The following is a 23,018-nucleotide window of genomic DNA, read 5'->3' as shown; positions in this document are numbered from 1 at the left end:
GCGAGGGTGGCTTGGCCGGACGCTATCATTTCGTCCAGCCCGGCCTCAAGGCCGGAGATTGCCGACCGCACAAAAACCTTACGTCGAAGTGGGCGCGGTCGAGTCGCGCGTCGCTGTGACATCAGCGGCAGGATTGGTGGTGGCATGCTGTTTTTTTTTTTTATTTTTTTTTTCTTTTTTTTTTTGCCTTGCCTTTAGGCGCGGCCCAAGCGGAGGTGCTGGCGTGCCAGCCCACCGAAATCCGACCTTTATATGGCAAAACAACGTTTGCCGGTTCAGCTAGTTTACAATAAATACCAATAGCGTGTTTTAAAACTATTGTATATTCCTGTACGAGTACTAGCGTCATCTAGTCATGGCTATGCGAAGTAATAGGTGGAAATGAATTGAGGTTACATATATTATTAATGGTTAAATTCAACGTTAACATAAATTAATTTAATGCCTGAAATAGTAGAAGATGTAGGAGAATGGGATCCTCCTCTGTTATTTATATTTCTCAGTATTAATCGAATTGCTTAATTATTAGAGTTGGTATAAATAAAGCTTTAAAAAAATGTTAATGGCGCGAGAAGTACGCCTCTGCTGTTCTGGATTCTGAAGATCCAAATAACATCTCTAGTTTGGATCGGCTGCAACACACTTAGATAGCAATATTCTTAAAAAACCGTATTTTATTTATGACAGTAAGGGACGAGACGAGCAGGACATTCAGCTGATGGTAATTGATACGCCCTGACCATTACAATGCAGTGCTGCTCACGATTCTGGAAATAACACAAACTAATCTGAGCGGCACTACAATTGCGCTCGTCACCTTGAGACATAAAATGTTTAGTGTCATTTTCCCAGTAATTTCACTAGCTACAGCGCCCTTAGGACCAAAACTCAATAATGCTTACACATAGCTGCTTGACGGCCGTTGCAGTATCCATAACATAGCCGCCATCCTTTGCAAAGGAGCCTCCCACTGCATGTAAATACTATTGGTAAGAATAAATAATTAAACAGTATAATAAAAACAAAACCATAAATTCACCGTATGGCCCTATTAGTGATGAAGCAAATAACTTGCAGCGCCTGTCCGCAAGGTCCTCCACACGAGACCAGCTCCTCGACCGTGTACCGACCCTTCAGGTAGAAGAAATGGTGGGCACTGAATACGCCGCTGAAAGTTACAATCACATAAATATAATGTGTCCAGTTATAACTTGATTGTTTTTCAGACATTTTTATCGATACATTCAGCCTACTGCAATCAACTTCCTCATTCCTTCTTCAGGTGGCTGTTTCATTTATTGACGACTCCTATATCCCAGTGATTAGTGACACTGCCAACTAAGGTAGAGGTCCGGTTTCAATTCCCGGTAGGTGCAATCATTTATATGATGAATATCAATGTTTGTTTCCGAGTCATGGATGTTTATTTGTATTTATGTATGTTTAAGTAAGTGTATTGTATTAAATATATTGTTGTCTTGTATCCATAGTACAGGCTGTGCCTAGTTTGGGGCAAGATAATGTGTGTAAGAGTGTGTCGGTTTTATTATTATTATAACTTTTAAGTTAGAACAACTATTGCTTTTCGAATTACATCAGAATTTTGTTCCTACGTAACGTTGCCGAAAAAATACTTATAGCTATTTTTGTACATGGCCTTAACTCACACTAAATTAAAATAAAATTGGCTGCTATAATATAAGGGTCGTAGTAATTCACGCAGAGGTGCAAAAACACCCCTGTTCCTAAAGGTAAGTCACCCGAAAACTTTATTAATTATCCTCTGCTCAGTAAAAATCATTTTTTTTTTATGGAATAGGAGGACAAACGAGCGTACGGGTCACCTGTTGTTAAGTGATCACCGCCGCCCACATTCTCTTGCAACACCAGAGGATTCACAGGAGCGTTGCTGGCCTTTAAGGAAGGTGTACACGCTTTTTTTGAAGGTACTCATGTCGTATCGTCCCGGAAACACCGCACAAGGAAGCTCATTCCACAGCTTTGTAGTACGTGGAAGAAAGCTCCTTGAAAACCGCACTGTGGAGGACCGCCACACATCCAGATGGTGAGGATGATATCCTAACTTGTGGCGTGTCGTGCGAAGGTGGAATTCGGCGGCAGGAATCAGGTTAAACAGCTCTTCGGAACACTCCCCGTGATAAATGCGGTAGAAGACACACAATTAAACAAACACTTATTATGCTTAAATTCTTCTGACATATGGAATACGCTTCTATTATGTTTAACGCAGTTTAGACGTTTAACGCCGTTGATTCAGATAAAACAAACTAAATGCGAAGTTTCTCGAATGCACTGCGATTCGCCTACAGGTTTAACCCTTGTGAATTAACCTCGGAACTTAACATCGGACCTACATAACAAGAAATATTAATAAATACTTACCTAACAAAAAACATGGTATCAAAAGCGAGTGTTCCCGTCACTAAAATATAATATGTCGCATTCAGTTCACTAATTTCAGTGCTGTTTCCTGCAAAAAAAATATTTACGAACATTGTAGAAATCTGTATCAAGCAAGTTACAAACAAACATACATCCAGGTGAAGCTAATAAAAAGCGTGTAAAAAGATCCTTAGCATTAACATTCTAGACGCTGTTATTTCTGGGTTTTATATTTTATTATCAACTAACAATGTCTTATTTACTTTTTGTTAATTTCCATAATTAACTCTTTTTATAAATTTTAAACTGCTATCTTAACAGTCTGTAACTTTTAAAACAATATAGTTATTTTTATTTGTATGAAGTAAATAAATTAAAATATTCAAAATTCCTTTTTGATGGAAGAAGAAGACAAACAAGGCATAAAAGGCATTTATTTTCTCAAAATTGATTCCTTCAGAATTCTTTTTGATGTCATTTTTATTTCGAGAGAAAAGAATAAGCGCAAGAAACTCTCCCACCTTTTTTTTTTTGCGCTCTTTTTAATACAATATTTATCGGCGCAAATACTACAATACACCTATTATAAAAACGAGAATAATTTAGTTTTACTATTTTTATTACATTGTGATGTGAAATTATTGTAAAAACAACATGAATTGAAAACACGAGCACGTGCGCCGGGTCCTATAAATACAACCCGCACGATCGACACTGGAGTCGGCAGCCGTGTTTTTCGATGTCGCGAAGGCCTTCGACAAGGTATGGCACAACGGCTTAGTATTCAAGCTGTATCAACTGGGAGTGCCAGACAGGCTCGTGCGCATCATTCGAGCCTACCTTACTGATCGCTCCTTCCGATATCGAGTAGAGGGCACCCTATCCTCACCCAGACCCATCAGGTCCGGCGTGCCACAGGGTTCGGTCCTCTCTCCCACTCTTTTCTCGCTCTTCACGAGCAACATTCCCAAGTTTCCGAGTGTCCAGCTCGCTCAACCTTGAGCAAGAACATTAAAGTGCTTCAAGCCGCCGTCGATGAACTAGGCAACTGGTTCAGAAAATGGCGGATTGAAGTGAACCCCACCAAGAGTGCAGCGGTACTCTTCGGTAACGCGATAGCATCCGCGCTAAAAAACAACCGACTGACGTTATTAAACAGTATGAAACACCCATACCGTGGGTGAAGGATTACAAATACTTAGGAGTCACGTTCAACAGCAATATGAACTTCAAGAAACATATTGATACGGTATGCAATAGAGCCCGATTTGTCCTTTATCCACTTGTGTGTGGGCGAAGCAAACTTCCGCTCAAACACAAAGTGACGCTGTACAAAACCATCGTACGGCCCATACTGTCATACGCAAGCGTCGTTTTCGAGCACACCCGACCGAGCTTCTTACGTCGTTTGCAAGTAGTTCAAAATAAATTCACGCGCATGGCAACCGGAGCCCCGTGGTTCATCCGAAACGTTGACCTTCACCGCGACCTAGAACCCCTTCACCATAGTCTCAACCCAATAAGACGTCCCAGACACGTAACGGTAGACCCGGATAACGACATCACCATCGCGAACGCGACACCCACACAAACACCGACACAGACACGCACACACCGCCTTCGCAGGCGTAGGCGCGGTCAACCACCGCAAACCACTGGCACTCGTCACTCTAACGATGGCCAGCGGCCCGCACCCTAGATACACCACACATTGTTTTGATACCCGACGAGACGTTAGTCCTCGTCCTGTAATCGCTTCACTACACTCACTCACACACGGACTGACTGACGGACTGACATACACTACTTACACAATCACAAACACACTCCACAAACAGACACAAACACAAACATACATGCACACAAACATTTACACTACGTACATACATACAAACACAAATACATACAATCATAAACACATACATACACACTTACATACATTACACAAAACATCACCACACTCGCCGGCGAGTGTGTTCTTATCACCTTTTCATCTTTCATATTCATTTTCATTCTCTCTCCTTCCCACAAGCACACAGCCGGTCTGAGGTTCGAGTCTCCTTAGGAGACGCCCCGCGATTGTTGTTGCATAGTCTTTGCGGCCTCCACGGCCCACGTCCTACTTCGCTGTGAAAGCCAGGGCTGCTAACAGCACAGAGGAGGTTTTAGTCGGTATGGGGTGTCCGCTAACGCGGACACTCGAGTCCGACATATTACGCCCCGTTCCGGGGCGTAAATACGTAACAGTATTTCCTCCTCTCAAAAAAAAAGACACTGGAGTCAGTCGTGCTCGGGCTGTCGTACGGTACGGACCTCTCTGGTACGTCGTAACGCTGCCCGTTGAATAAACGAAAGTAATAAAATACCTACTCGTGTAGTTTTCTTTAGAAGAACCAATGAGTGATCTTCAGAAAGATAGCAATTGTGATGTCAACAGTAATGACGTCACACCTTTTAAAAACAATACAGAGGTTCTTTCCTCGTCATATACAATATTGTACTGTCATTGCTATTGCTATAAAATAATCATCATCTAGTCCCAGGCTGTCCGATCACTTAGATATTAGTTGTAGAGAGAATCCTACTAGGATTTACGACAGAGCATAGCAGGTCACCTGATGGTATGTGACCACCGCGACCCATAATCTCTTGTCACACCAGAGGAATCACAGTAGCGTTGCTGACCTTATAAAGATTTGAATAATAATACGAACATTCGAAATAAAAACCGAAAACACATTGATACGAGGTGGGCGAGGACCAAGCTGAAGGTCGAAGGTCACTTACTTTTTTCTATATGTATAAGTAATTATAAACTTACCTGAAATATAACCAACAGTGACAACAGTGTGAACGAATATAATCCAAAGAATCGTTATATTTTTGATGGCATGCACCACCGCAAGGTCTTTGTTAGCCATATTCGTGTTGAATATCCTCATCCAACTGTGTTTGAGCGAGAAACTCAAAAGCAACGTCTTCAAGCACCCATTATTCTTCTTATATTCCATTGTAAGACTTGCGCAGGAGTTATACTTTGCTCTCGGGCACGGCCCTAAGTTGTCAAACTGCATCTGTATCGCGCATTGCTTCTTGTACTTCCCACATCGTGAGCAGTTCCCTGCCAAGCCCTCCACGGCAGCTACATCAAGCGTAGTCAACGGAAGTTTATTCACATCACTTATGCGAACTGTGCTCATGTTATTTACATTTTTCATCAGCGCATCAACTATTACAGGTTTATGTACATCCACAGCTGCTCGTTTCGTTTCTAAATTATTATCGATTTTAATATTTTTGAATTTACTTAAATCAAAACTTGTTTTGGATTGTTTAACGCTAAAGACTTCATAGTCTACTAAAGTAGCTAGGATCGCCAAGAGAATCAGAATTGCTGTAATGAGAATAAGTAAAATCGCAACGATGTCGTTCTGTATGACGTATTCTTGAATTTGTCGGATTGATTTTACTTTGATGTTGCGACTTAGTGTGTTGTTGTATTTCAAATTGTCGTTTAACATAATTGAGAAGTTTATAATGGTGATGATATCTTCAGCTGCACACGATTGGGGAAGGCATACGCCAAGGATAATGTCGTAGGTCTGCAAAATAAAAACACGTAAGTCATTTCGTTTGAATAGTCCGCAGCAGTAAACATACTCTAACATACTGCTAATGAATAATATGTTATGTTTTTAAAGTGATAACCCTCACTTCTAGGATTAATACACAAATAAAATTTGAAACACAAAATTTTATGAACGATGCGGGATTCGAACTCACGACCTCCGGCGTTCCGTGCCGGTGCGTGAAGCCACAACCTGAGAGTTGAATAAAGCAAACAGAATTTTATAACGAGGCGGTACTCGAACGGTTAGCTCAGTTGGTTAGAGCACCAGCACGGAACGCCGGAGGTCGTGGGTTCGAATCCCGCATCGTTCAAAAAATTTTGTGTTTCAAATTTTATTTGTATACTGCTAATGGTTGTTGACAGATTGAAATTCAAATAATTGATAGGAATATTATTAGGATTAAAGTTTTTCGAATACTGACATCTACTGAAATTTTGTCATCTTACATCTCTATCACTATGCATTGTCGAAACGAATTGACTGATACAAAAACGCAGAGCTCAAAAGGTTGGATTACAAACTTGAAATTTCGTAAAGGTTCGTTAAATAACGTATTTGAACAGTAAGAAGGAACTTTTGGATGTTTCACCTATATGGAGATAGGATAAGGGATGAACGCTTGGATGTCCGTCATTTTCAAAGTAAGATGCATGAATTGCAACCCTCTACTGGTAAGAAATAGACATACATATATCTCGTCATTTTGAAAAAAAATCTACCGCTACCCCTTAACGGCGTAAATTAAAAGATTATATGGGTAGATCTTCACTTTATTATATCACGTATTAAAGAAAGGTTTTGAAACTTAACTCGAGAAAGTCAAAGTCAAATTTCTACTCAACTTATGGGTTTTTATAGAAAACTCTTTTGAATCGTCACTGAATTTTGCTGCTTGTGTTGGAAGAATCAGCAACAAACTGAACAAATAGCTGTACCTGCTTGTGTAATTGATAATAATAACACTTATGTAATGAAAAGGCCAAAACAATTGAAAACAAAAAAATTTTTTTTTTCTATATAAGAGGGGGCAAATTGGCAAGAGTCTCACGGGATGGGGAGAGGTGAGGCAGCTGCCCATGGACATCCGCAACATCAGGTGCCAAGAGATGCGTTGCTGGCCTTTAAGGTGGGAGTATGCTCTTTTCTTGAAGGTCCCAAAGTCGTATCGGTTCGGGAAAACAGCAGCCGGTAATTGATTCCACAAAGTGGCTGTGCGAGGCAAGAAATTTCTTGCAAAACGCGCGGTTGTGGAATGCCAGACGTCATCGTGGTGCGGGTGGTATTTAGTGTTTAAACGTATTGACGTAATTAAAATAAATTTAATTTAAGTTTGTAAGTCTAACATATTCAGTATACCAAATGTGGCCGATCCTACGCCGTAAAATAGAATCTATTTTACTCCTTATACCTTTATCCAAATGTTTCGAGTTTTCTTGAGTGTTAATTTTGCCAATATTCGTCTTCAAGCAATTCAACACGTGTTTTGCAGCTACACGAGGCATCCTCGGGAGATGTTTACTCGCCAAACTCTGGAACGAGACTCATGGACGAAATTAACACTCAAGAAAACTCGAAACATTTGGATAATTATGGATTTCCGCAAAAGAACGCCTACTTCAATAAATTTCCCTTATACCTTCGCTATGGACACCCTGGTGAGGTTGAGCTGCAGGTGCACGGTGCTGTAGGCCACGGTATACGGCGGGAGATTGTCAGCGCTGACTATCCTACTCAGAAGCTCATCTCTCGCCACCATCGCGTGCCAGTCCTCATGATCTATGGTTGTCATAATGTACGTTAGTGTTCAAGAGATGTGTTGCCAGCTTTTAACCAGAGTGTGTTGTCAGTGACGACATACGGAACGCAGGCGTGGTCGCTATGGGCCATATGAGGAAGCTCATTGTCACTCAGAAAGCAATGGACTCAAGGATGGCAATCTATTCTCGGAGTTTCCATACGAGTACGAATCAGAAATTAGGAGATCCGTAGAAGAACCAAAGTTACCGACATAGCCCAAATGGTTGCGAAACTGAAGTGGCAGTGGGCAGGGCACATAGTTTGACGTACAGATGGCTGTTGGGGCAGTAAAGTCCTCAAATGGCAACTAGGTACCGGAACACGTGGATGGCCCCCCACAAGATGGACCGATGATCTGGTCAAGAACGGAATCGCCGGAACAGGTTGGATGAGAGCAGCGCAGGACCTATCATCGTGGCGATCTTTGGGGGAGGCCTTTGTCCAGCTGTGGATGTCTTCTGGCTGAAATGATGATGATAATAATGTTCTAAGCTTGGGTCGTACCGGTTCAGAAAATCTGTAGCCGCTAATTGATTCCACAAAGTGGCTCTGTGAGGCAAGAAGTACCTTGCAAAACGCCTGTTTGTGGAATACCAGACGTCACCATGATGAGGGTGTAATTTCACATTGTGACGTTAGGTTCGGTGATAGAATTCGGCTGCTAATCAAAATCAAACAACAAAAAAACTTTAATTACTTACGTAAAGAAGTTACACTAATAAATGTCAAAAATTACCTATAATTCTTACCATTTAACACCCCTTAGAGAACGGTTAATTTAATGAGAAGAAGAGGCATTACATGCCACACTTCTAAATCATTAAGTATTTACTACTTCAACATTTTACATAATATATATATATATATATAAGAGAATGTATGTTTGTATGTTCCCTAATACCTCCTAAACTATTCAACCGATCTCAATTAAATCTTTTTTTTCAAATTCAAATTCAAATATTTTTATTCAAAATAGGATGTGAAATCACTTATTGAAAGTCAAAAAAAACTACCACCCATTCCAAAGTGAATGCCTCAGGCCTGGGAAGAATGGGCGCAACAAACTCAGCGGGCTTTTTTTTTCATCAAAAATATGTTTTACAATTAAAGTAACATTTACAAAGTAACATTGTACAATTAAACTTATTATTTAATAGCCTGAGGGCGGTCGCTCCATTCCCAATCTGTGGTATCATTAAGAAAGTCATTTATATTATAGTAACCTTTACCACACAAACGTTTTTTAACAATTCTTTTGAATAACGTAACACCTTTGTTTTGAACATTTTCTGGGATCTTGTTGTAAAAGCATATACATCGCCCCACAAAAGACTTACTAACTCGACTAAGCCGAGTAGTAGGCATCATCAGTTTATGTCTGTTCCTGGTGTTAACATTATGGTTATGACAGTTTCTGGCAAATTCACTTATGTGCCTATGAACATACATTACATTATCAAGAATATATTGAGAAGCAACAGTCAAGATGTTAATTTCTTTGAATTTTGCTCTCAATGATTCTCTAGGACCTAGGTTATAAATAGCGTGAATAGCCCTCTTCTGCAGCACAAATATTGTATTAATATCAGCAGCGTTGCCCCATAGCAATATACCATAGGACATAATACTATGGAAATAACTAAAGTATACTAGTCGCGCCGTATCTATGTCAGTTAATTGTCTAATTTTTTTAACCGCGTATGCTGCAGAACTAAGTCTGTTCGCCAATCCTTCAATATGGGGGCCCCATTGTAATTTGGAATCTAGAGTTATGCCAAGAAATATAGCAGATTCCACCGGTTCTATCACCTCTCCGTTTAACAAAACATTTGCATTTACATTTTTGACATTTGGTACGGTAAATTTAATGAATTTAGTTTTCTTGCTATTTAACAATAGGTTATTAGCGCTAAACCAGTACACGATGTCAGATAAAATATCGTTCACTTCGTCATACATAGCTTGGTTTCTTTTCACTTTGAAAATCAGTGAAGTGTCGTCCGCAAACAATACTACCTTATGTTTTTTCTCTATAAGATTAGGAAGATCATTTATATAGATAAGGAAGAGGAACGGTCCAAGAATAGACCCTTGTGGTACCCCCATACTGAAAGGAGTCCCAGGAGATCTCCTGCCATTCACGTCGACCCTCTGAATTCTATTGTTAAGATATGAAGTCAGAAGATCGAGCGAAGTTCCTTTTATGCCATAGTGGTATAGCTTCCTGACCAGCGTTGAATGTTGAACACAATCAAAAGCCTTAGATAAATCACAGAAGATGCCAAGTACATTCTGCGATTCCTCCCAGGCATCAAAATTATTCTTGATCAGCTCAACACCTGCATCCGTTGTTGAACATAGTTTTGTAATAGATTCGTTGAATCTCAAGGAAGGTTTACATATATAATTTATATGGCAAAACAACGTTTGCCAGGTCAGCTAGTATAAATATAATGTTCTTAGCCATAGATAATATCTGGTACTAAGTTATCACAACAAATTTCGATTTTGATAGTTCAATTTAATAGATACTTACTTTTTGTGAAGTCTTTTTCTCTAAGAAGTAGCGCATTCAGATAATCTCCACTGTAAAACTCTCCCCACGTCTCATTTTCCTCTCTAGATTCATACGCAGAATTCTACAATTATTTAACAAACAAAATATTAATCGTGGCAAAATATAATGGTTGTATGCTTATTGCACTTTGATTAGGTGCTATCATTATTATTTCAGGTTATAAGCTTTCATGGTTATGTAATAGATTTAAATAGCCACATATACCTATATGTGGCGAAGAATGAGAGAAAGCCCCATGGATCGTTAAGCAGACATGTGACGGAAACACTAGTTATAGAAGCATTGATAAATGGAAAATCTTGCCGTTTCACTTTGGATACGGGATCCTCACGTACAGTGGTTAGCCAAAGAAGACAAGAGAGCATCGGAAGACGACATATGCGAGAAAATGTAAACTTAACACTTACAAAGCTACCGGCCAGCGCATACCAGTCCAGAGAGAGAAGATCGTGGCCGTGAAAATCGGGAAAGTGTTGTGCTTAAGAGACACTACTTTAAATCAGAGATCGCAGACCCTAGTCCCGGTAGTCCTGCCAAGGGATGACAAAGGAAGACATTGTAAATGCGCTATGTAACCTTTACCATGTAGGCTTTCAAATGTACATAAGTACTTCGAGGCTTGACTCGTGAATGTGGCAGAATTGGAACTTCACACTGTCTATGAGATGAAAACAAATCTAAAATTTATTTCTCGAATCGTCCAGACAATGCATTTTTGCTATTATGGCCATTTAATCGTTTACTAGGCTGTTTAGACGTCAACAAAATACATATAATTAAAACTTTTCTCAAACATAAATTTTAGGCGCTTACTCGAGCAAATAACCTTGATGATTTTGTTCCCGCTCTGTCACACGACAGCTCCCCAGCACACCATAATGAATAATCATGTTAGGAAGATGAAATAAATAGCATAGATATAGATTGAAAAAGTAACAACTAGCGTATTCGCGCCAAAGCTGTATCATATAAATAAAAAAAAAGTAAGAACAACTTTAGAATTCTGACACGGGAATTGGGAATAAAAAATTGGGTCCTGCATTCGCCTTTATTTTGCTGTTACGTATGAATGAAATATTGAGATGTTTTAAGATCTTGTACATGGACGTACAATAATTAATTAAACTCACAACCACGCTCAAAAATTGTCTGAAGCAAAACTTTGCCTACGCGTCTATTAGGCAGAATTTTCATTCAGCTGTGTTTCGACCGCGCTTTGAATACAAAGCCACGCTATCACAAATTGCTTTGTGAAAAATTGTACAAATAACAACATATCCAAACTTAAGAAAAATGAAGCATCGTATTTCAGGTAAATGGCGCTTTAAATTAACTAAATTGTGTAACTAACTTGACGTTCTTAATCAATTTATTAATTAATTAATTAAATTTCAATAATTGCTAAAACAAAATGTTCTTGCCTCTTGTTCGCCTCCGTCTCTTTCGCATATTTCGCAAAATAATCACAGAGCTTATACAGTAATAGACTTTGAACATTACTGCCACGGCATAAGGTGTTAATTTGAATGAATGTTTTAATGTTATCTGTATAACTTAATGAATACGGATATAAAACGCGCGCTGCTCGAACATTTTTTGACGACATTTAAATAGGCGGTTGGCAGTCTAGATGATAACAGTACGTCGATTATCTTGTATGATTATTATGCGAAAACTTTTTTCGATAAACTTTAAGGTTAATCAAGAATTATTACCATCATTTGTCCTTTTACTCAATAATGCCCATAGTTAAAAGTAATATATTAACAGACTCACCAATTTAAGGCACTGCTCCTTCGAACCCAACCAGAATCTGTCGTTATTGAATAGCCCAGACTTATAGCGTCCCGAAGCGTCGGCAACTATGACATATTTAACCAAAATATTATCAACAATTAAGTATAACCTTTAACCACTTAGATAATTGATGCAGAGTTGATCTTATTCTTGAATTATTGTGATATTTACCAGTTGCAAGAAGTTTTTTTTTAAATAAGAGGGGGCAAAAGGGCAAGAGGCTCACAGGATGGGGAGAGAGGAGGCAACCGCCCATGGACATCCGCAACATCAGGTGTCAAGAGATGCGTTGCCGGCCTTTTCTTGAAGGTCCCTAAGTCGTATCTGTTCGGGAAGACCGCAGCCGATAATTGATTCCACAAAGAAGCTGTGGGAGGTTAGAAATTTCTTGCAATACAACTATTAATTGTTAGTAGGGTGCCAAATTGGAACGGCATATTGGGAACGTAACTACAAGGGTTTCCTACAATTGTAACAAGTATATGGTGTTATAGTGTTCCGAAGAGCTGTTCAACCTGATTCCTGCCGCCGAATTTCGCCTTCGCACGACACGCCACAAGTTACGATATCATCCCCACCATCTGGATGTGTGGCGGTCCTCCACAGTGCGGTTTTCAAGGAGCTTTCTTCCTCGTACCACGAAGCTGTGGAATGAGCTTCCTTGTGCGGTGTTTCCGGGACGATACGACATGGGTACCTTCAAGAAAAGCGCGTACACCTTCCTTAAAGGCCGGCAAAGCTCTTGTGATTCCTCTGGTGTTGCAGGAGAGTGTGGGCGGCGGTGATCACTTAACACCAGGTGACCCGTACGCTCGTTTGTCCTCCTATTCCATAAAAAAAAATGGTGATGGTATGTGGTGATTACATACATATCTTTGTCCAACTTTTACATAAAAAAGGGTCAAAGAACTTCTCATCTGATTTCTGTTCAAGAGCTCGCGTGAAACTTTATTATAATAAGATATATTAACAATAAGAATAAGTTAAATGTAAGCGCAATGAAACTTTCAAATTGAATATTCAATTGGATACGGCTAGAGCACAAGGGTTTTCTTCTTAATTAAATATACTTTTATAAGCGGCTAATAATTAAATGAGCTAACTGAACAGTATCTAATTAAATATCACTTTGAACATCATGCCAAGTTCAATCTCATTGCAGTTATGGATAAGTTATAAATCCATCTTAGAATGTAACTATTTTGATCGCTGGTGAATAGTGCAAGCTTAGATTTATATTTATTATTTTATATCTAAGCATTTGTACGTTTAGAAGGACAGTAAAAACGTCGAAAAAAAAATTGAGGTTCACCTCTATATTTTTGAGCAATGGGCGCACACTAACAACCACACACGAGTGACAAATCGAGTGAAAAAAGACATAGCTTGCCACGCACATTAAAGTAATAAGCCTAGCCTGTTTTTATCGGTTGTCTAGCAACAAGAGGCTATATCTAGATGTATACATTTTATAAGGGTGTAAGTTTGAATATAAGTTAGAGTTTTTTTTATATATAAGAGGGGAGAAACGGGTAAGAGGCTCTTGTGCTGGACATCGGTATCTCCAACACTAGGGATTAACAGATAATCCCTCAAACTGCCATAACAGTCGGATAGTTGTACGTTGTACTCTGCTGACAAATTGTTTAGTTTTGATTTTACCACCCTCTTGTATAAGCTACAAATAAAATTCTAAGTCATCTTTTAAAGCATTTTTTTATGATAGTAAGGGATGTGACGGGCAGGACGTTCAGTTGATGGTAATTGATACGCCCTGTGACACAGGATTCTTGAAAAACCCGGCACTACAATTGCGCTCGTCAACTTGAGAGTTGAGACATAAGATGTTATATGTCTCTCTTGCCCAGTAGTTTCACTAGCTTCGCCCTTCAGACCGCAACACAATAATGCTTACACGTTACTGCTTCACGGCAGAAATAAGCGCTGGTGTGGTATCAATAATCTAGCCAGCATCCGGTGCAAAGGAGCCTCCTACTTGAAAATGTAATAAGCATGTTGCTAGGTGCAATATTTATTTCTGAAGATAAATAATATTTATTTTTGGGCAGGATTTTTTTGAATTATTTCCTTCGCTGCTTTGATTTCCACTAAAACCACAGCCAGGCTACCAGCATCAAAAACTTCTTTATGTTTTTAAATTCGAATTGGTCCCATTTAAAAATCAGATTTTATGACTTTTAAGTACTACAGGTTTCCCTTTTTTCAGTTTGGGATTCTACAAAAGCGTGTTTTTTAATTTTTTACTAACCATTTTTTTAACAGAGTAGTTTTCATTGTATATCCCGTTGGAAATATACGTAAGAGCCAGTCCACACGGCGCGTTGCGTCAGCGTTGCGTCGACGCAGCGCTACCACTGCGTTGTTTTACATACAAATAACCAAGGTGTTCACACGGCGCGCTGCGTCGTCGCAACGCACACATGACGGACAGCAGCCCCCGAGACGAAGCGGGAGGGGGTGTACTCGTGCGACGTCGGAGCGTCAGCGCTCAGTTGCTTGTGCGTTGACAGAGAGGATACACGGAAGCTCATTTCGTTTTACGTTTACGTTTTTGTATTTAGTTTTATTTGCAGGGTAATTAGTTTTATTTGCAGGGTAAAATGAATACCATTGAAGAAATTGACATAGATTACTTGATTACATTGATACAGGAAAGGGAAATTATATGGGACAAGTCAAACGTAGATTTTAAAAAATAAAAATTTAAAAACAAAAGCCTGGGAAGACATATCAAAAGTTTTATTTCCTGATTACGAGAATTTCACAGCTGAACGAAAAAATAAAGTTGGTGAGTTCACAGTACAGATATTTATTTTTTTTTTTATTTAAGAGGGCTTTCAAGATTTTCTTGCACCGCCAATTCCGCGATCAGTACAAAATTAATATCTCGACACTCTAAAATTTTAAAACTTAGGGAATTTAGATTAGCGTGAGTACTATTTTATTACTTAGCTCAAAACTAACCTAGACTACGCTGAGTAGGTATAAAATATTATTTTTTTACTGATCGCGGAATTGGCGGTGCAAGAAAATCTTGAAAACCCTCATAATACAATTATACCTTATTTAGCTGCCAAGGCAGAGTTCCTCTAGTCATAAAATAGGTCGCATATTGCTGTCTTATGACATTCGGTGCTGTCTGTTCTTCATGTACGGGTTGTATTGGGAGAAATTCATCAACACTTATAGCAAATTTATCTCTTTGTCTAAAACCATCTCGATCAGCGACAAAATTGTGTAATACACAACATGCTTTTATAATGTCAGTAGCGAAGTCATAGGACACGTCTATCGGTCTGTGAAAAATGCGCCATTTGTTAGCCATAATCCCAAAAGCGCATTCGACATATCTTCTGGCTCTGCTTAGACGGTAATTGAAAACCTTTTGTTGTAAGTCGAGATTTTGACCGCCATATGGACGCATAATATGTTTGCTCAGTCCAAAAGCTTCGTCACCCACAAATACATACGGGGTTGGTATATTGCTACCAGAGAGTGGCTGGGGTTGAGGTAGTGGTAAGTTGTTGTTAATCATTAGCTCGTACAGTTTAGAATTTTGTAATATGGTTGAATCGCATTCTTTTCCGTATGCACCGATGTCGACAAATACGAATTTGTAATTTGAATCCACAATAGCTAGCAACACAATCGAAAAAAAGGCTTTATAATTAAAAAAAAGTGAGCCACTATTTGCAGGATTACACACGCGGATATGTTTGCCGTCGATGGCACCAACACATTGAGGAAAATTTGCCTTTACATCAAAACCCCTCGCTATTGTTTGGAAACTTTCAGTTGTCAGTTCAGGGATGTTGTCTCGAAGAAGATTGGTCCATATAGCACGACAAACTCTTTGTATTATATATGCAATAGTAGATTTTCCCCGTTTGAATTTGAAATGTAAATCAGTTATTGAATTTCCACTTCCTAGGTATCTGAAAAGAAAATAATTATTATAATATGCATTTATGAGATAGATAGATACCCGAAAAAAAATACTGACATATTCAGACATCGATAGCAAATAACTTTCTCTATGTAACCAATTAATTCTAGAATCGCGAAAAAAATAGCAGCTGTTGCATACATTTTGATTCAGTAGGTATTGCTTTTTGTATGTAACAGCTGTTATATTTTCACGATTCCAGAGTCGGTCACATAGTGTTTGTTAACGATATCTGAATATGTCATTAAATTTTATCGAGAAATTCACTATGTATAAATTATTAAATCATGTTTACTATTGGTTTTGCAGGTAATGATTTAATAAAAAAATGGAGAAGTGTAAAAGATAATTACTTCAGATATTCAAAAAAATTAAAAGAAGCATCAAAATCGGGCTCGGGCGCTACGAAACTGAAGAAGTATCATTTATACAATCAACTCCTTTTTTTGAGAAAAGTGGAACAAAATGCCACCGAATCTAGCTTAGACTCGCCTAGAGAAATCAACAATGAATCTACGTCTACAAATGATGACATTACCACAGACAACACTCCGCGCTATGTTCCAGTCGCGCGCAAAAGGGCAATGCAAATGGATGAGTTTGAAAGAGAAGGACTAAAACTTCTCAAGGAGCCGGAAAATCGCCATATGTCCTTTTTCAGAGCTATATTGCCATCTATTCAAGAATTTTCCGACCGAGAAACTCTCCGTTTCCAAAGTAAAGTTATACAAATTATAGATGAAATGCGGTATGGACAAACATCATCATATGTGAGTGGCCCATCAACGTCTCACCAACCACCATATGGGTATCAAACAGCAAATTTTCAAAGTACATACATTTCTGATTTTAATAATTCAATTACATCTCCAGAAACATCTCAAGCAAGTGAAGAAACTGAATACGATTTTTCTAATTTGTAATTACTGGATGATATCTCTCTTAAATAATGTCTAAATTTAAAATTATGACAATTGCTGATTATTTGTGAGTTGATTACTCTCTTAAATAATGTCTAAATTTAAAATTATGACAATTGCTGATTATTTGTGAGTTGATTACTAATTAAACAAACCAAAAAAACTGTTATATTTTTATTACTTAAATATATTTATATAGTTACCTTAAAGTGATTCCCAGCATTCCTACTGGTTCCACTGGATTCCTCATATTAGTATAGTTTTTTCGTATGTGTGGTTCTAAGGACTTCAATAAACATTCGAAGCTGGATACACTCATTCTAAAAAAATTATAAAACTTCTTTCCGTCTAATAGCAACTCCCGATATTCTAAAAAAAAAAACTGTCCATCACGATTTCTTAATGAAATGAAAGGACTGATCCAGTACCGTCTTGTGATCTTGCGTCGATTTCGGCGGTGACGTAGTAATAGGAGCAATGCTAGACGTCTTTTCCGATCCATGATTTGCTATAGACTGACTGCGAATTTTTTTCAAAATACTTGCCGCAACTGTGCGTCGCCGCTGCGCCGACGGAACGTTGACTGCGTCATAGTAACGCTGCAGCGCCCGTGTGGCCGGCTATGCGTCAAAATATTTGCGTTGCGACGACGCAACGCAACGCAACGCGCCGTGTGGACACGCTCTAAGTTCTCCACTCCCCCACGTCGTAACTCTTTCCTTCAGTACGTACATACAGTCGCCAACACTAGCGCTATTTTAGTCTAAACCATCATATTGAGTTATTCGTTTTAATGTTATTGATGAATTGTATTGTTTGTTTTTCTGTTGTTGCTGATTGTTGAAATTTTTTTGTTAAATTGTTGAAATATTTCGATGTTGCATACTTTTTGGTAACAACTTGTAAAACTTTTTAGGCAACTAGTTACTATCATTATTCCTATGTACGTTTTTATCAAGTTACTAGTGTTGTGTAGGTAACTAGAAAATTAATATGCGGTTAGACATATTATATATTGCTCTCTGGTGGTTTACACTGTTGGCGAATCGCTGAGTTTCTTGCGCCCATTCTTCTCAGGTCTGAGGCAGTCTCTTTTGAATGGGTGGTAGTTTTTGACGTTCAATAAGTGATTTTAAACCCTATTTTGAATAAAAATATTTGAATTTGAATTTGTGGTTTTATTCCTAATATAATCTTGAGATATGTTTTAGTCGCTCCCTATGGTATATAAAACGTGATATCTGATACACGTGACACACTGATATACGTGAACGCAAATCTGTGGTGTGTCTTCTACAGAACCCACAGTGGGAAGAATAGAATATATTTCTTTTGATTTTTCATAACAATCATCGGAATGATGTATTTTATGCAGCCATATTGTCGCGTGTAAGATCACTCTCACTTTCAATGCGTGCGGAATACGAAGATGGCTCGACCATAACGCGATGTTTAAAACTTTAACAATAACCATTTCAACATTTATTTATGCAGATTTATGTAACAGTAATGACATTGACCGCTACCGATGGAATGTTTAATTATTACGCGTATGGGCGTGAAAGAGAATTTAAACACTACGTTATGGGTGTAGGATTCTGTAGAGGGATGAGATAAAGAAAATCCCTGACTATATTAGTTATAGAGGAGATGAGGTAAAAAATATTTAAGCAAAATATAACAACAAAAAATAGCTTTATTACTTACAGAGCAATCTGCGCAGTTCTTTATCAATCTATCTACAAAATTCTCGTACAATTGTGTTGTTTCTTCCTTGGACAATTTTCAATCTCAAATTAACAAATTAAAAAATTAACTCTCAACGATAGTAATAATATCGATAACAAGGCGGGCGATCGTCCCGGCACTAGCCCCACGTACGTACTATGATATTTATATCTATATGCTGCTAAATTAAATAAAAACAAAAAATTAGATTTTCCTTTGATGTGTCCATTACATAATTTCTATGAGAGAATTTATTGACGCACGGTTTGACAGTTCTGCTGTGAAACAATTTCATTACGACAGCAGGGTGCATATTTTACGAAGTAATTATTTTATTAACATTATTTTATTTATTATAAACAGAACAACGTCTGTCGGGTCAGCTAGTATATTATAAAAATTGAAAGCGTAAATGTCACAGGTTAGTTACTTATTTTTAGGGTACAGTAGCCAACTAAACGGAAACGTCATAGATTCGTCATGTCTGTCCGTGCGTACGTCACAGCCACTTTTTCCTAAACTATAAGAACTATACTGTTGAAAGTTGGTAAGTCGATGTGTTTTGTAAACCGCATTAACATTTTCACACAAAAATAGAAAACAAAACAATAAATTTTGGGGGTTCCCCATTCTTAGAACTGAAACTCAAAAAAATTTTTTAGATATTGGGGTGTCTGATATGATATTTTTCGAACTGAATAGTTTGCGTTTTAGTTCATTTGAACTAAAAAAAAATATGATGTACATTACCATGCAAATTTCCGCCGAAAATTGGTTTGAACGAGATGAAGCGAGTAGTTTTATATATAAATAGTGAGAGCTCATTTGCACAGTATGATTTTGAGCAAAGATGTTTTGCCTTTTCCATTTAAATAATTTATTATCCTTTTCCTTTCTATATAAATTTTTACTTGCAGCTACAAAACCGTTACGAGTCCGACTCGCACTTTTCAGCTTATTATCATTATTTATATAAATCAAATCAAATCAAAATCAGTTTATTCACGTAGGTCACGGAAATGAAACTTATGAATGTCAAAAAAAAAAATTCTTATTGAATCTACCGCTACTTCGGGTTGGGCTAATGAGAAGTAGCAAGAAACTCATTGCCACTCTTTTATATCAAGATATAGATTTACATCAATTTACAAATATTTATAAAATGTAAAATGATGCAACAAATACACTCAAACGTCAAATAGTCAATGTCTTGTACACGAGTAAGTCAAAAAAGTAAATTTAAATTAATATAAAAGTTATTGAGTACAGTAGCTGCATCATCCACACACACCATAAATAAATAAAGGTATTCTGTGAGCATTTTATAAGCGATTATAAATAAATAAATATGTATATGTTTGTATATGGTTATATATAATAACTTTTAATAATCCGAAACCGAGTCTCCGGCAACAGGATCATCCTGCCACCCTTGTAATAATGTTATAAAGCTAAATAATATATTTACTTAGAATTAAGGTATCTGTGGTGAACCACACACATTCCTTTATTTAATTTTTTTAATTCGTTTTCCAATATTCGGGTTTATGAACGCACGTATAACAGTATACATTTCATGTTCTAAATGGCACACACGTTCCTGTTTTTGTCGTGATCGTCATCTGTCATATGTAAAATAATTATAAATTACGTTTCAAAATTGGACATAATTCTTTTTTTTTATGGAATAGGAGGACAACCGAGCGTACGGGTTGTTAAGTGATCACCGCCGCCCACAATCTCTTGCAACACCAGAGGAATCACAGGAGCGTTGCCGGCCTTTAAGGAAGGTACCCATGTCGTATCGTACAGGAAACACCGCACAAGGAAGTTCATTCCAAAGCTTTGTAGTGCGTGGAAGAAAGCTCCTTGAAAACCGCACTGTGAAGGACCGCCACACATCCAGATGGTGGGGATGATATCCTAACTTGTGGCGTGTCGTGCGAAGGTGGATTTCGGCGGCAGGAATGAGGTTAAACAGCTCTTCGGAACATATTCACCAATAATATTGCCTAGTCTTATGTAACAATTTTTTCTAGATAATTTAAACGTTTAGATAAATCCTCATGCTACTAGACAAAAAGAAAATATCCCAGGTTTATTATTGTGTGTGATAAATGCGTCTTATACTCGCGATTTGTATGTCACCTTATGTTAGTGTGCGGGCATTGTTCAAATAGAGGTGTAACAGTCAACCTCAATTTTTCGACGTTTTCACACCTATCACAGTCTATCTAGACGTATAAATGATCTATGCAATTTTTCGATAACGATTAGTTTTAAATATTATACTGCTGGCGATTATTATTGAGCGAAGCTGAACGGAGCTCCCACCGCGCCGGGTGGCTGCAATTGATTTCTGTGTTAAATTGTTTCTCGGCCATTTCTGGACCGAGTTTAAAATTTTTTGAACTCATAGAAAGACAGAATTTTTAATTTCGACTTGATTCACTACTTCTCTCAGAAAAGTTATTCTTATAGCTTGTACTTTTTTGTGTAGGTTCATTTATACAGATAAGTAATGAATAACGAGGATAGTAAGCATGCAACTGTTTTCCACGCAAGAATTTTGAAAATATTGGCTTTGTTACATAGATGGCGGGCCGACCGCCGTGAACTCATATCGCTCAAGGTCGCTGGCATTTAGTGTCGACTTAAATGTTACGAGGCTCTTCGACGTTCATCCATCGAAATAATTATTATCTCATATTCTAATTCACGACGGGTGAACCCTTCAGGAAGTGCCTTCGATTCGATTTATTAGATTGTAGTAAAATACATGCCAATGCTTATATTATTAGGTATCTGACTTGGTGTCGATGGCATTTTTGAGAATTTCAAGGTGCCGTTAGAAGGTTTAGTATTCACGATAAAACCAGACAACTAGTTATGACTACTTTCATTTTTAAGAAGCATTTAAATCATCAATTTATTCGAACAAATAAAACGTTTCAACTAAGACTTGATAACACATAAGTCTTACCAACAACACAATAGCACATACTTATCCACACTATTGATAACAACGAAGAACACATTTAAAAATATCAAAATATACAAACAATACTTACTTTTATAAGCCCAAGCCCGACCATCCAAGAAATCTTTGAAAAACACACTTATCTCCCCCCAACAATATCGATCCAAGCTCAAATGCACCCCATTTTTAATTTTAGGCCACACAAGTGCCATAAATGCTGGATCATAGACAACAAACAAACTGTCCATTAATTCTTCATGAGACAAACTCTTCGCGGTTTTCACACGAGGTTCTCTTTTCAAATAGCTACCATTTCGGCGGGAAAACACTGAACCACTAACTAAACTTAGAAAAATGATAATATATTGAAATTTAAAATTCATTATGCAAAGGTAAATAAATAAAACTACATTAATAATGAAATAAATATGAGCGTGTGCACTCGGTTCGATCACTAACTATAATAAATAAATGGAAAGACGAACGAAGCACGCATGACGAATTGAGAAAAGAAGATCCAACAAAGCCAACAACCGCTAATTACGTATAAATTAAACGTTATGAAATGAGATTGCTTGGCGGGGTAATGCACGAAACAATCAACATAATATTTTAATTGGACACATGTGTATTCCATTAAATTTCTGTCTGTACATGCTATAGTGATATGTGAAACAAGGAAATGCAGAAAAATAAAATAAATGCAATATATTCTGTTCCTGCTAAAATAATTTTTCCTATCCAGAAAGTCGTTGTGAAGTTGAAACAATTGGCAAATATAAATAAATCACAGCTAAATTCAAATTCTTACAAGTATTATTTTTTTAATCAAAATAGAATTTAAATTCACTTATTGATCGTCAACAACTACCACCCATTTTATGCCTCAGACCTGAGAAGAACGGGCGCAAGAATGTCAGCGGGAGACATTTTTTTAATAAAATTTCGACACAATACTATTCTTAAATAGCCTGACGGCGGTCGCTCCATTCGCAATCTGTCTTTAAGAAACCTAACCTGGTAACCTTTACCACCAACACGATTTACTGCTTATAATTTTGTAACGAATAGAACACCGCAATACTTTAATCCAGACCACATTCTAGCGCTCTACAATGCGTAAGGCCGGCCACATCTGGACAGCTCGAACCTTTAGGCTTTCGAACCGCGTGCTATCCGTAGCACGCGGCTGCTTTAATTATCGGGGACCCATTGC

General features: G+C 37.9%; 1 protein-coding gene across 1 annotated transcript; it reads right to left on the bottom strand.

Moving 5' to 3' along the window:
• Positions 1-14,952: 14,952 nt before the first annotated feature.
• LOC126964554 (uncharacterized) lies at positions 14,953-17,744 on the bottom strand. Its single transcript, XM_050807749.1, has 2 exons — positions 17,640-17,744; positions 14,953-16,163 (listed from the first exon to the last, which is right to left on the bottom strand). The coding sequence occupies exons 1-2, from the start codon at positions 17,684-17,686 to the stop codon at positions 15,284-15,286; spliced, it is 927 nt and encodes a 308-aa protein (XP_050663706.1). The 5' UTR covers positions 17,687-17,744; the 3' UTR covers positions 14,953-15,283.
• Positions 17,745-23,018: the final 5,274 nt, after the last annotated feature.

Source organism: Leptidea sinapis, chromosome 5 (genome assembly GCF_905404315.1).
Source record: "Leptidea sinapis chromosome 5, ilLepSina1.1, whole genome shotgun sequence".
NCBI lineage: Eukaryota > Metazoa > Arthropoda > Insecta > Lepidoptera > Pieridae > Leptidea > Leptidea sinapis.
Note: the sequence above shows the minus strand (reverse complement) of the source record. Positions and strands in the feature narration are given on the sequence as shown.